At 36.5% G+C, this 16,085-nt stretch overlaps 1 protein-coding gene across 4 annotated transcripts in view; it reads left to right on the top strand.

Moving 5' to 3' along the window:
- Positions 1-16,085, top strand: part of Map3k19 (mitogen-activated protein kinase kinase kinase 19) — a 78,061-nt gene that overhangs the window by 14,478 nt on the left and 47,498 nt on the right. For all 4 annotated transcript variants that reach the window (XM_003478727.3, XM_063258984.1, XM_063258985.1 and 1 more), the window contains one exon: positions 1,962-2,077. In XM_003478727.3, coding sequence (XP_003478775.3) covers positions 1,962-2,077 — 116 coding nt within the window. The remainder of the gene's footprint in view (positions 1-1,961; positions 2,078-16,085) is intronic.

Below are 16,085 nucleotides of genomic sequence, written 5' to 3'. Positions count from 1 at the left end.
AGGAAAAAAAAAGGCACTACAGTACCCAGTGCCAATTCCAGAGTGTCATGATGTGAAATCCACAAATATTATTATTCTTTGTTCAGAGTGATATTAGTCTGCTTTGTTTTGTTTAATCTCAACACAAATGAAGATATGGATAAATGCAAGTATGTTTAAGTGTATAGGATTGATAATCATATTACTAAGTTTTTATTAGATAGTTGAACAGAACTATTTGCAGTCTCCTCATTTGAATTCCCATTTATATGTTCCACTTTTGTGTCTTGAACAATTATTTGTAAGAGGACACTATGTAATCATCAACTAGTGATTTATTACTGTTTATTTTTTCCTTTGAAAGTATGTACTATTTCTACCCATTTTCTGTTTTGTTTTGTCTTTCTTTAAATAAAATTTTAAAAAAATTAAAAAAAACAAAAACAGTTAAACCCATATGTTTGAAGGAGTAATAGCTGATCACTAATTTGCTTAGCTTCACAATATCTTTCTTTTTCACTAAAGAATAAAGATTGTGTGATGTAAATTTGTGTGTGTGTCTTTGTGTGTTGTGTGATATTGAGGATTGAACATGGGCCTTTATAATGAGCTATAAGTCACTAAGTTGCTTGGGCTAGGCTCAAACTTGTGATTCCCTTGCACATCCAACTCTGTAATCTAAATTTTTAAAATTACTGGATGATCAGCAAGTCCCTATTGTATGTACTCTGACTTTATTTGTTAGCCATATGTGCTGAAATCATCCTCACTTTCTGCAAAGTTTTTCTTCAGCCACCCATCAGTGGAAGTCTGTGTGATGAGTCATCCTCAGGAAAGGTGAAGGACAGATGTCCTTCCTCTGTTTGGACCTCTGAAGAAGAGGGCTCCTTAACGCTGAACAGCTATTGATGGTTTCAGTGGTGAAAAACTCTTTTGCATGTCCCAGTACCCAACAGTTGCTGCAGTGGGCTACACTGTTAGGTATGAGCTGACTTGATTTATGTTGAGCCAAAAGTTGATTCTTGTTAAGTGTCACTGAGACATAATATAGACACCCACAACTTGAAGGACAGGTTTACCTTAGCTCAGGGTTCAGTCCATGGCTGACAGGCTCCAAGGCAGAAACACATGAGGAAAAGGGTCTGAGTGGAGGACCAGTGCTCTTTCCATGGCAGTCAGGAAGCAGAGGATTTGAGAGCTGGGAGACAGATACACCCTTCCAGGTCTTGAGGCCAGTGAGCCACCTCCAACCAGGTCCCACATCCTAACAGCACATTTAACTCTGAACTCATGGATGGATGCATCGGTGCTCCATCATCCAATTGTTCTCTAAACTCATGAAGCTTTTGGGGGACAATCTAAATCTAAATCATAACAATAGATTTTAATTCTTCATAGAATTTAAGATTAAGTGCCTAGTATTGATTGATTGAATTTTAACTCAAATATTCTACTTGCTCAGGATCTCAACATATCCATTTTTTTCTCCTTGAATAATATCAGTCACAGCCTTCACTTAAAAAAAAAAACCAAACATCTACACTGTGGATTCTTGTTGTTTTCACCTCTCTCTAGTAAAATTTATTGAACCTTCATCAAGATCCCTGACCATTAGCCAGGCATGGTGGCACATGCCAATAATTCCAGCACTGGGAAGCCTGAGGCAATAGGATAACCTCAAGTTTGAGGCCAGTTTGAATGACACAAGTCCAAGGCCAGCCTGAATTACATAGCAAGACCCTGTCTCAAAAAACAAAACAAAATTGTAAAAGACCCTAGACCAATGGTGGTGAACCTATGGCAGGCAAGTTACAGTTGGATGTTTATATTGTTGAAAGTTCTAAAATGTTCATCATCGCTGTCCTAGACTATTATTAGAAAAAGAAAAAAAATGGAGGTGAATTTAGGAAGAGTTAGAGCTTCCTGTTAAATTGTTGGAAATGAATCTTATCAAAACATGATGTTATGCTTCTTTTTGACAGAAAGACATGCTGAATCATTGCTTGACATTTGTCATGATACAAACTCTCCTCTAGCTGATACAATGACAGCTACCAAAAATCAAAACATCATCTTGCAAAGCATCAACAGCAGTGAGGTAAGAGGCTTCCTTTAAAGAAATGGACTAAAAAAAAAAAAAAAAAAAAAAAAAACAAAATAAAAACAGAGAACCTGTTCCATCTACCATTTCATTTGTGTTGCTTGAAAATTTTGTGGTAATCATATATTACAACTAGAATTTTAATGTAATCATTACAAAATATAAAGCACAGTTAATAAAACATTTTTCTCAGAATCTACTGAGTAGTAATTAGCTAGTCAACTCTAGTTCCACATTCTGTGTGTGTGTGTATGCATGTGTATGTTAGTCGTTTGCTATAACAATAGCTTATAAACAATAGAAATTTATTTCTCACAGTTCTGAACACTGGAAGTCTAATTAGAGTGTCAGTGTGGCTGGGTTCCGGGGCGGTGCTTTTCTGGGGTGCAGAATGCTAGCCCTCATAGTATTCTCATGTAGTGGAGAGGGAGTTAGCGCTCTGGGATCTGTTGCATAAGGAACTAAGTCCATCATGAAGTTCTACCCTTATTACCTAATCTGACTTCCTAATACCATTATTTTGAGGGTTAAGGATAGCAATGTCTAAATCTTGATGAGACACAAGTATAGTATTCACTCCATCTATAACTCAGTGCATGATACCATAGAGGATTACAGCAGCTAAATGAATACTAAATAACATTTTACACAATATCATTTAATTAAATTTTTTTTCTTTTCTCAAACAATACTTTATTACTTTTGTTGTATAGAACTTTCTCTTTTTTCATTTTTTCCTTTTTCTTTTTGGTACAGAATTTTCATTACTCCATGTTTTTTAGCATGTAATGGTAATTTTAAGAAACATGGTGTCACGCTAGTTCCCTATCCTGTACCTCAAATTTTAGGGTCTTTTCCCAGATCCAGTACTTTATACAATGTTAGGGGGACTTTGTAGTCATTGTTCTGGGAATAGATGGGCCCTTTCATTTTCTTTCTTTTTTTTTTTTTTTTTAAACTTTTTATCGGTACCAGGGATCGAACTCATGACCACCTGGTTGCAAGGCAGGTACTTATGCCACTGAGCTAAATTGCCAGCCCCAAGGGCCCTTTCATTTTCAAAACTCATGTCCTTTGGTTCTAGAAAATTTTCTTTTTTCTTTAATTTTCTTTATTCCTTTTAAAGTGATTTCTTGCTAGCCAGGTATGGTAGCAAGCACTTGGGAGGATCACTTAAGTCCAGGAATTAGAGACCAGCTTGAATAACAGTAAGAATCTTTCCCCTCAAATAATAAATAAATAAGTAAATAAGCAAATAAAATTCACAAAAATGAATTAAAAAATTATTTCTTCCCCTTCATTTCTTCCTCCATCTACATTAATTTTTTCCTTTTTGTTTTCTCAATTTTTTTCTCCTATTAAAGATTTCCCCCCAAACACCTGGAAATCTTTAGCTATTCATATTTGAGAAGACACTAAAATCTGGCTGGAAGCTCTCTATTTATGGTACAATTTATCTACTGGTGGACTTCTCCAGGGTTGATCTAATAGTGATATGATTTTGTTTTAGAGGATTTATAAATATAGTGTTTTCAGATCTGTTCTCTGGGCTCATTGAATATCTTCAGAAAAGGATCTTCCAATCTTTCAACTCAGTGGTATATACATCGGCTACTGCCGCATGGAAGCTGGGTTGGAATGGAGGATGAATGCGGTAATTTTATCAGGCAGTGAAATTACCCTGAATGAAACTAGTGGTGGACACGTCATTAGGTATTTGTCCAAAACCATGGACTGTACAACACCCAAAGCAAACCCTAATGTACACTGGGTGATAACGGGTGTCAGTGTCATCAGCTATTACAAACATACCCCTCAAAGAAGGTGGTAATAATGGAAGAAGCTGCACATAAAACTGTTGTCCCTTTTTGATTTTGTTCTGAACAGCACTGAAAATAGCTTATTAAAAAAAACAGAATTTTTGTGTTTTGTTGGGGGGATTACATAGGAAAGAAAATATAATTACATCACACAGTACAAGCCCCTCATAATCACAATGAGGCTTTTGGTTTACCAACAGAAAGTAAATTTATTGCCAGAATGAGTGCAAAGCATTAGAGTGTTAAACTGTAAACTACTATAATGAGTGAATAGCTGGTGTCTCGCTTCTATGGCCTAAGAGACACCATAATAATCATCTAGAGACAGGGAGGAAAATGCCATAAGAAACAGCTGTGCTCGCAAGTGACTGCCTCTGAGGAGAAGAGTGGGGAAGGAAATTGATTACTGTGTTGCTGTTAAATCTTTTGCCATTATTTGATTTTTTAAAAAATGTGATTTGATTTTGATCCGAAATCAAAATTAAAAACATAAAAATAATGAAATGGTTAAATTAAGACTTCTCTGGGGCATGACATAAAACAGAAACTTCTATTTTTGTAATTCTGTTAGAGTAGGCTGTGCATTTATAACATATCCAAACAAGTTAATCTGCAGCTTCTCAAAATGGCTTTCGTATTGGGGAGGGAGGTGGGGGGCAGCATCCAGGGTGTGCATTGGTAACGCTTGAGACCTTTTGGTGGTTTAACTGGGAAAGAATGCATGTAGTGGAACAGAGACCAAGAATGCTGTTTAACATTCATTCAGTGATGCACAAGTTTGCCCCATTACAAAGATTGATCATGCCCTAAATGTCAGTAGCTTTGAGGCTGAGAAACTGTCCTGGATACTCGGTGGTAGAGCACACACTTAGACACAGCCCAGGCTTCAATCTCTAGCACCACTAAAACCCTATACCCTGCTATGTAGTAGGTTGTATTGTTTTGGGTTTCAAATATCATATTGTAATAAAATTAAAGTGCCTAGAGTCTTGTCTTTAAAGTCAGTGTCATGCATTGGAAACTGATAAACAGACCTATTTACTTTTCATTTTTTATGGTACATTTAAGAAAGAAAGCATGTATTTAAAAAGACAAAAAAATCTCCTTATACTAGTAAAATTTTTCATGCAACTTTAAAACTTAAAAAAAAACCCTTCCCTATATATTTTTCTTATTGTAATTGAAATCAAATTTGAACTCCTTTATGGGGAAGAGCAGGGTAAAATAGACTTCTTCATTACTGTGATAGAATTTTTGGCGCAGCTAAAAAGATAAGAGGTATGAAATAAAGTGGCCTTTATTTTAAGAATGTGGAGAGAGACTCCATGGCCTCTGGGGTCTGGCATTCTCTCTGCCTGACACGTGGTGCGGAGGCATACATATAGCTTAGGTTTGGGGTGGTGCCTAAGGGGCATTACTGATGCACAGGTAGCCCATTGGAATTCATTTCGCACCACGGGTAAATTGCTTAGGGGTGGGGAAGATGACCTCAAGATAGAGCCTGTTGGTTCCACCTCCCAGCCTCCCATCACTGCAGCATCCCATCCAGGGCAAAACCCTTTCATACTGAACTTGCCTTTTCCTTCCTAGTGCTTTCTTTAGGGTTTAGATTGTAAAACCCAAGTTTGACCTTTGCTTTTTTTCTTTGCATGGAGGCTTGCATCGCTTACTTGTCTGAAATAGCTTTTTATTGTTTATAAATAATGCAGTTACTTTGCTTGTAGGATTGTTGTTGATGGACTGTTTATAGGTTCTTTCAGTTTTTTGTTTTTTTTTCATCTAGGGTGAGCCTCTCTCTAAATTTAATTGTGTATGATGTTTAGGCTACTTTTCCCTTCTGTGTGTTTCGTGGTCTGATGTTTGCGGTTGAGAATGCTATGATCTGTTTCTCATTTGTCCCATGATCTGTTTCTCATTTGTCTTGGGTTGTTGCTAGTGGTTTATGAAATCAATCTACGTTTGGGATTTGCTAATGTTCTCTCTCCTACACTCACTACTATGTATCATTATTTCAATTCTCCTTGTCACACCAAGCATAACTTAATTTCTTTGGTAACTAGCATCCTATAAAAAATTAGAAAATTTTGTGCTGCTTTGGTTTTTGGAGTATTTCTTGTATTTCTTTAATGATCACGTTCAAAGTGAGTCTTATTCTCTACATCCCTTTTGTTTGCGATATTTACAGTTTTTTAATTTATTCCAGAGAAGAGATTTTTGTCAGGCCCGTTTAGCTATTATACATCTTTCTTTTTTTCCTTTTTTTTTTATTTTAAAGAGATTAAGGCAAAAGAGGACATAACAAAGCAGATCAGATCAGAACAATGTAAGCAACACAGTATTTCACCACCAGACAACCCATAATTAACATTACCATAATGTCTCTTTCTTTGAAATAGTTGAGAATAACTTCATATACAATAGTATCAAACATAACAAAATAGTATAAAACCATTCAAGAGAATGAAAGTATTACAGGGCATTCAGAACCAAATAACCAAAAATGAACAATGGCTACTGTATTATCTAATTTTCCATAGAAAATTTGTTTATACTATCACACATAATAAAATCCAATAAGATACAACATGATAGGGGCTGGGGATTTAGCTCAGCAGCATAAGCACTTGCCTTGCAAACATGTGGTCATGAGTTCGATCTCTGGTACTGGTAAAAATACAAAAAAAAAAAGATACAACATGATAGAACCAATGGAAATGGAAGGAGAAAAGCATGGTAGGACTTCACAGTAAGATGATATTAAATCAGCAGTGGCTATCACAGGTCTTGTTTTCTTCAAAACACTATCACAGAGAACAAAATCAAACAAACCAGAATAAAACAACTCCAACTAATGAATGCAAACATTATAAGGCTTCAAAGCAATGTAATGGGGAATCATGATTATCATAAACCCTTATGTACTTTTAACATTTCTTATCCTAGGGAGACTATATGGTATTTATACATGTGAGTTTGATTTATTTTGCTTATGAGTATGGTCTCAAGCTGTGTCCATTTATTTATAAATATCTCAATGTGATCATTATTTGTAGCTGAATAGTACTCCATTGTATAAAAATACCACAACTTTTTTACCCATTCCTCAGTTGATGGACACTTAGGTTGTTTCCAATATATGTCTATTACAAATTGTGTTGCTATATACATGGGTGCACATATATCACTGTGATATGATGTTTTCAGTTTTTCTAGGAATATGCCTAGAAGTGAAATAGCTGGGTCAAATGAGACTTCCAATCCCAGATTTTTGAGTAATCTCCAGACTGATCTCCATATTGGTTGCACCAGTTTATATTCCAACCAACAGTGCAAAAGAGTTCCTTTTCCCACACAGCCTCTCCAGCATTTGTTGTTGGTAGTTTTCTTGATCCTGGCCATTCTTTCTGGAGTGAGATGAAATCTCAGTGTGGTTTTAATTTGCATTTCTCTAATGACCAATGATGATGAACATTTTTTCATGTATTTATTTGTCATTTGTATTTCTTCATCTGAGAACTGTATATTCATCTCAGATGCCCATTTTTGGGTTGGGTCTTTGAATTTTGGAGGACTGATTTTTTAAAAATTCTTTATGTTTTAGATGGAAATACTTTGTCTGAGGGATAGTTCACTAAGATTTTTTCCGGTTTGTGGGTTTTCTTTTCACTATGCTGGAGATTTTTTTTGACATGTAGAAACTTTTTAATAAGATGTGATCTCAGTTATTGATTCTGGAAAGTATATCCCATGCAGTTTGATTCCTGTTCATGAATTCTCTACCTACCCCTATGTCTTCAAAATGTTTACATATTTTGTTTTCCAACAGATTTAGTGTTTCTGTTTTAATATTCAGATCTTTGATCCATTTAGATTTTAGTTTAGTACATGGTGATAGGCATGGGTCTAGTTTTAGTTTTTGGCAAATGAAGAGCCAGTTTTTCCAGCAACATTTATTAAAGAGACTGTCGTTTTTCCAGTGAACGTGTTTGGCCCTTTTATCAAAGACAAGGTGGTTGAATGTGTTTGTAGTTGTGGTTGTATCTTCTAATCTATTTCATTGATATTCAGCTCTGTTTTTATTCCAGTACCATGTTGATTTTACTACTGTTGCTTTGTAGTATAATTTCAAATCAGGGATTGTGATGTCTCCTGCCTTGCCTTTGCTGCTTAGAATTGCCTTCACTATTCTAGGTCTCTTCTGGTTCCAGATGAATTTTAGGAGTGATTTCTCTATATCTATGAGGTATGTTGATGGTATTTTCAATGGGATTGCATTGAATCTGTATAACAGTTTTGGGAGAATGGCCATTTTTATAATATTTATTCTTGCTATCCATGAACAAGGGATGTCTTTCCATTTTCTGAGATCCTCTTCAATTTCTTTTTCAGGGTATTATAATTTTCCCTATACAGATGTTTTACTTCCTTTGTGGGACTAATTCCTAAGTATATAATTTTTTGGATGCTAGTATGAAGGGTCTGGCTTCTCTTATTTCTCTCTCAGTGATTTTGTTGTTAGTGTATAGGAATGCTACTGATTTTTGAGTATTGATTTTGTATCCAGCTACATTGCTCAATTTATTTATTATATCTAGGAGACTTTCAATGGATTTTTAGGGTCTTCTATGCAGAGTATCATGTCATTTGCAAATAATGATAATTTAACTTCCTCTTTTTCTATCTTTACCCCTTTTATTTCTCTCTCTTGTCTAATTGCTCTAGCTAGTATTTTCAGTACTATGTTGAATAGGGTGGTGATAAGGGACACCCTTGTCGTGTGCCTGATTTTAAGGTAAGGCCTTCAGTTTTTGGCCATTTAGAATGATGCTAGCTGTTGGTTTGTCATAGATAGCTTTTATCATATTGAAGTAAAGATCATCTATTCCAATTTTCTGTAAGGTTCTTATCATGAATGAGTTTTGGACCTTATCAAAAGCTTTTCTGCATCTATAGAAATGATTATGTGATTCTTCCTTTATTGATATGGTGGATTACATTTATTGATTTATGTATGTTGAACCATCCCTGCATGCCTGGGATGAATCCCACTTGGTCATGGTGTATAATCTTCTTGATGATTTGCTGCATCCCGTTTGCCAATATTTTATTGAGGATTTTTGCCTCTGTATTCATTAGAGAGATTGGCCTGGGGTTCTCTTTTTTAGTTGGGTCTTTCTCAGGTTTTGGTACTAGAGTAATATTTGCTTCCAGGAATGACTTAGGAGAATTGCTTCCCTTTGAATTTCATTGAAGAGTTTGAAGAGTGTTGGCATTAAGTCTCTTTGTATTTCTTGTAAAATTCCACAGTGAATCCGTCTGAGCTGTGGCTCTTCTTTGTAGGTAAGGACTTAATTACTTTTTCAATTTCATTAATAGAAATTGGGCTTTTCAGCAATTTTACATCTTCTTGATCCAGCTTTCGTACTTCATATGTTTTTAGGAATCTGTCCATTTCTTCTGTGTTACTGAACCTATGAGAGTAGAAGTTTCTGAAATAAGTGTTGATGATCTTCTCTATTTCCACAGAGTCTGTAGTGATTTCGCCTTTTTCATTCCTCACTGCATGAATTTGAGCTTTATCTTTTCTGTTTAAAATAAGGTAGCTAGGGGCTTATCAATTTTATTTATTCTTTCCAAGAACCAACTCTTTGATTCATTGATTCTTTGCATTGTTTTCCTACTCTCTATTGCATTGATTTCTGCTTTGATTTTTATAATTTCCTCCCTTCTTTTGGCTTTGGGTTTGACTTGCTCTTCTTTTTCTAGATGTTTGAGGTATAGCATCAGGTTGTTTATTTGTATTTGTTCTGTTTTCCTGATGTGGGAACTCAGTGCAATAAACTTTCCTCTGAGGTCTGCTTTCATTGCATTCCACAGATTCTGGTAAGTTGTATTTGTATTTTTGTTTGCTGTAGGTATTGTTTAACTTCTTTAATTTCCCCACTGTGAATTTAATTTCCCCAATGTGACCCACTGATTGCTCAAGAGTATATTATTCAATTTCCATGTGTTTGTGGGTTTTTTGCAGTTTCTTTTATCATGAATTTCTAGTTTCATGGTGCTATGATCTGTTAACATGCATGGGATAATTTCAATTCTTTTGCATTTATATAAATATATTCTGTGAGATAGTATATGGTCTATTTTAGAGAATGTCCCATGTACTGCTGAGAAGAATGTGTATTCTGATGTTGTTGGATGGAACACTCTGTATATGTCTATCAAGCCCATTTGTTCACAGTTGTGATTCAGTTCTGTCATTTCTTTGCTGATTTTCTGTTTGGCTGATCTGTTCCTTGGTGGCAATGGTGTGTTAAGGTTTCCTGTTATAATTGTGTTGTTGCTAATTTGATTTTTCATTTCTATTAATACTTGCTTTGTATAACTGGGTGCTCTGGAATTTGCTGCATATATATTTAAGATTGTTATCTCGGACTTCCGGGAGAACATGGCAGACAGATAACAGCAACTGCCAGAGGCTCTCTGAAAGACTCGGCTCAGAAGCCAGGAATGGTGCGGACTAAGGAGACATAAGCAGGTGGAGATATGCTCTGCTGACTCAGGAATGAACTGGGCTGAGAGAAACCAACTTGGAATGCAGTCCTGGCGCTAAAACAGGAACAGAAAAGCCTCGGTGTGGAGGCTGGACCCCGCGCCATTGTAAGCCATGATTTGAGTTTCCCGCCGCGCGGCGGCAGGCTGCCTCTACAGGGGCTCGGCAAGGAGAGAGACGCGCAGAAGCTCTGAGAACGGCAATCTGCGAACGGCAGGGAGGCGTGCACTGATTTGTGGTAAGGTGAGTGAGAGAAACTGACACTCTACCACAGTTTGACTCCAGCAGAGGACTTTCTGGGCCCGAGCAGTCCTGCGGGAGCAGGGCACGGTGGCGACTCCAGCCACACATCCCCCTCTCGGGCGGGATTGGTGAAAAGTGCCTGGCCTGCGTGACGCTGCCGGCGGACCTGGTAGGCTGTCCCAACCCAGATACCAGAGCCTGACGGTGGCCGGGAGGGGAGACGCATAGGCTGCCTGGTCCGTAACTCCCTGGTGCGCAGCGGTGAGCGGGAACACCTAACTGGTGCAATTCGATCAGGCTGTGGCTGACTGGGAGAGAACCTGGGCCTCATATAAGCTTGCATATATAAGGAACAGAGAAGAAGAGGCAGCATGGGAAGAGGCAGCAACAAGAAAGGCTCCTCAGCCCCCAATTCTGAGAATCAGGCAATAGCAGACACCGCACCAATACACATAAGGCGCCATATAGAGAGCCTCATAGACCAATTCAGGAATGAAGTTATCAACGACCTGAAGCTAGAAGTATGCAGAATAGTTAGAGAAATGCTAAGTACCACCTAAGAAAAAACAGGTGGTGGAATGGAAGAACAGAAAAAAAGGGGAGAATTGTTTGATGGAGAAAACAGAGAAAGCATAGAATACGTGAAGCAGGTTCAAAGGGACTACCAAGATACTAAGAAGTCTATCGAAGACTGGCATAACAGCTTGAAAGAAACTAAGGACAGACTATCTGAACTGGAGGGCAGACTTGTAATATGGGAGAATGAAATGAAAAACTTCTTAAAAATAACAAAGAAACACACAGCAATAATACAAAGACAAGAAGATGATAAGAGGATCCATAACTTAAGGATTAAGAACATAAAAGAAGAAGTAGGGACACAAACAAGTGAACTACAAAAGCTACTCACAGAAATAATCCAGGAGAATTTTCCTAATTTAGCAAAAGGTAAAGATACTCAGATGTATGAGGCATACAGGACCCCAGCTACCTACAACCCAAACAGAGCAACACCCAGGCATATAATAATAAAAATTCCAGAAATTCAATACAAGAACAGAATATTAAAAGCTGTCAGAGACAAGAAACAGACCACTTACAAGGGAACACCCATCAGAATTACAGCAGATTTCTCTGCACAAACCATCAAATCACGAAGAGCGTGGGGGGAAATAATTCAAGCTTTGAAAGATAATAATCTCCAGCCAAGATTGAGATATCCTGCACAACTGTCCCTGGAAATTGATGGAAAAACAAGGTGCTTCCAGGATAAAGAGGAACTGGGGGAATTTGCAACCACAAATTCAACTCTACAGAGAGTATTGTAGGATATTCTAAAAAAAGAAAAATACAAAGAATCCAGAAATAATGGCAGAGAGGCCACAACGAATGGAGCAGAGAACAAAATGAAGAAGACAAACTGACAGCTACTGACAGAAAAAGAGCTCAACAGAAATGAGGCAGAGAAGATTGGATGATAGGAACAACTATTTTGGAGAAAATGACATCTTAAAAGGTAATACTGATTTAGTATCATCTTGTTTTGAAGTATCATCTAGCTTTTGTCCTTCTGTCTCCAATGGTCTAAATAGGCTGTATCTTATTGGATTTTATTATGTACGATAGTATAAGCAAAAACCTTTTAAAGACAAGGAGATTATACAGAAACCATTGTTCATTTTCTGTTAGTCGATTCTAAATACTCTGTAATGCTGTCATTCTCTTGAATGGTTTTACATTGTTTGGATATACTTAATGCTACAGTATACAAAGTTGTACTCAAGGATTTCAAAGAAAGAGACAATATGGTAACTACTTTTAGGTTAGGATTATCTGGTGGTGAAACACTATTCTGTTTAAATGGTTATATTTTGATCTGTGCTGTTTTGTTGTTATGCCCTCTTTTATCTCAATCTCCACTCCATTATTTACTTTTTTATCTTTATCCTTTTAATTAAAGGAAAAAAATAGCAGGATATATTATAGTAACCCACTTTGACTTTTCATTACCTTGATTTAAAGCCCTGTATGACTCTCACCATCTGGTTTTTAACTGATGTTCCCCTATTCTGTTTTGCTGGATAGTATCAGGTTCGAAAGTTTAGGCATCAGCTGTGAAGATAATGAGATTCATTATGACGCCCATTCTTGTTGACTTTTATCTACTTTTGAAGACCTACAATGTCTCCAATGTTTTGGTTTTGTCGGTTTTATTCTTTACTGTTTTGTTCAATTGTATTATAACTAACGATATAGGCAATTCTATTAGAGATAGCGGGAGGCATTATGGTAACCATTGTTGATCACCTTGTATTATGTTTTTACATTATCTATTATGTCCACCCTTTTGACTTGACCGATTCTGTTCTGTTATGTCACATTTGGTTTTACTCTCTTCCAAAAAAGTAATAAGAACTGTGGGAGCAATGAAACCCAAAATGTGTAATAGTCATGGTACAAAAGAGAGGAAAAGAAAGTGCTCCAAACTCTATAACTGCATGTATATTTAAGTGTATAAGATAGAAAATGATATCACAGAGTTTTATTGGATCAATGAACAGAACTGTTTGCAGTATCATTGATGGAATGTCCACTTTACAAGCTTTAATTTTGTGACTTGAACAATTATTTCTAAGATGACAATATGTAATCCATTAACTAGTGATTTCCTACTGTTCATTTTTTTTTCTGTAAATCTGTATAACTTGTACCCTTTCCCTGCTTTTTTTTTCTTTTCTCCTTAAATAAAATTAAAAAAAAAAGAAAAAAAAAGATTGTTATCTCTTCTTCTTGAAGTTTTCCCTAACCAGTGTGTAATGACCTTCTTTATGACTTCTGATCATTCTTGGTTTGAAGTTCACATTGTCTTCATACAGAATTCCTACCTCTACTTTTTTTGGTTCTTGTTGCATGAAGTATTGTTTTCCATCCTTTGACTTTCAGTCTGTGAGTTTCCTTTTAGGTTAGATGGGATTTTGTAGACTGCATATGGTTGGATGTTGTTTCTTGATCCATTCTGCCAGTCTGTTTCTTCTAATTGTTGAATTGAGACCATTTACATTAATGGTTATAACTGTTATGTATTGGTTTATTGTTGACATGTTATCTTTTTGCTGTTAATCTTTATCTTTCTATTCTGTTTAATTGTCTACCTTGCTTAGTGGTTTTTTCCTATGTGTATCTTAACTGTCTTTCAGTATTCTTTGCAGTGTTGGCTTGGGGATCATGAAGTTCTTCAGCTATTCTTTGTCATGGAAGTATCTTATTTCTCCATCAATTTTGAAGGACAGTTTTTCAGGGTACATCAGTTTAGGCTGAAAATCATTTTCCTTAGGATCTGAAATACTTCACTCCATGCTCCTCTTGACTTTATTGTTTGTGCTGAGAAGTCTGCTGTGATTCTGATAGGTTTTCCTTTATAGGCGATCTGTCTTTCTCTCTAACACCTTTTAATATTCTATTCTTATATTGGATTTCTGGAAATGTGATTATTAAATGTCTGGGTGTAGTTTTCTTTTGGTTATGGCTATTTGGGGTTCTATATGATTCACTAATCCATATGTTAGTTTCCATTCTATGTTTGGGAAATTTTTAGCTATTACTTCTGTAAATAGCCTCTTGATACCATTTGTGTTATCCCCTTCTTTTTCATTTATCCCTGTCAGTCTTATGTTTTTTTTTTTTTTGCATCATCTTGCAGCTGTTGAATTGTTATTTCCTGATTCCTTGTTATTTTTAAAACACCTTTCCTTTCCTGTTCACTAGCTGCAATCTTGTCTTTGAGGTCTGAAATTCTATCTTCACTTTCATTGAGGCAGTTTTGACACCTTTGAAGGGAATTTTTGATTTCCTGTATATCTCTTTGAATTTGCTTCATGTATTCCGTTTGTTTCTTATATTGTTCATCCAGGGATTCTATTGTTTTGTTTTGTTCCTCTAATTTTTTAACTGTGTCTTCTTTAGATGTGTTCAGCATCTCTTTCATTACTTTTATCATTTCTTCTTTTACCAGGGAGATTATTTCTACTTTGAATTCCTTTAAAGGAGTTGCTTCTTTACTTCAGTTGCTATTATTTCAGGTATTTCAGGCATATGGCATATATTTTCTTTTATGTACATGGCTCCTAGGCTTTCTTGGGATGAGCTGGAGGTTTTAGATTGCATTTTGGTCTTTCATTTTGTCATTTTCCTATATTTCTGTGTTTCAAGTATTGTTCCAAGGTTTCCCCTGGGTGTACTGGAAATTGTCTCCTATGCCCTCGGCTCCTGGGACTCAATGGAGGTTACTGAGCATGGTCCAGTCAGGCCCACAGGACCTCCCGTGCTACCTCCAGTGTTCCAGGAAGCTTGGTGGGCACCTAACTACTGTGGATGATGGTCCAAAGCTCTCCCCAGGCAAGGACCAATGGGCTGGAAATCATTTCACTTGCTCTCAACTCCCCTCATTGAAGATGGTAGCTGGGTGAAATCTAGTTGGGTCACAAAACCTCCCAAGCCTAGTCTAGTGTGTCTGGAAGCTGGGCGGGTCCTTGACCACTGGGAGCGATGGTTTTAAACTCTCCCAGGGCTCAGGATAGTGAGGAGGAACTCACCCCCACTGGCAGCCCAGTTCCTTCCTCTGGTAGCACAGTTCCCTGGAATTGAAAGGTCACTGGGTGTGTCCCAGGCAGGCCTGAAACCTCTTTTTTCCTATATAATACTTGTAATTTAAGTTTGAATATTCTTTGTTTCCATTTTGCTCATTGTTGATTCTCTTGTTTCTGGTTCTTGCTGAAATTTTTTGCTTCACCATTTCATGGTAGCAAAACAGCAGACTGATTATGAGCTCTGGAATTAGAATTCAAAGTCTGGGTATAAATCTTGGCTCTACAACTGGCTAGCTATGTGACCCTGGGTAAGTTACTCAAATTCACTGGGCTTCATGTGTAAGATGAAAATAAGTGTTCTTTATTGTTATCATGAGGAAAAATTAGTTAATAGTTAATACAGATAAGGTACATCAAACAATGTCTGGCATGGTATATGTAAATCCTAGTCATTGAGATGTATTTTGTAGGTATGTGCTTACACCCATCTATCTTCTAGCTTTTCATTGTACTTACATGAAATAATAAGATATATTTTGACATCTTATAGAATTTTATAGACTAAAGATGTAAACAAAATCTACATATGATACAAAAAATCCAAATAATCCATGAGCATCTAAAATACGCTAACTTTCTTTAATCAAAAAGCATATACTCACATAACAATAATGTACTCAGTTTCATATATTGCACTAATAAAAATGAAAACTGATAATAATTGGTGAGACAAGATATAATGAAACACATATACTGCTGGTAGATTATAAGTAGGTAAAAACTTTACTTTTAAATAGTATGTT

The sequence above is a fragment of the Cavia porcellus genome, unplaced genomic scaffold (assembly GCF_034190915.1).
Source record: "Cavia porcellus strain 051 isolate PalLab524CR breed Dunkin Hartley unplaced genomic scaffold, mCavPor4.1 scaffold_12, whole genome shotgun sequence".
In the NCBI taxonomy this organism is placed as follows: domain Eukaryota; kingdom Metazoa; phylum Chordata; class Mammalia; order Rodentia; family Caviidae; genus Cavia; species Cavia porcellus.
Note: the sequence above shows the minus strand (reverse complement) of the source record. Positions and strands in the feature narration are given on the sequence as shown.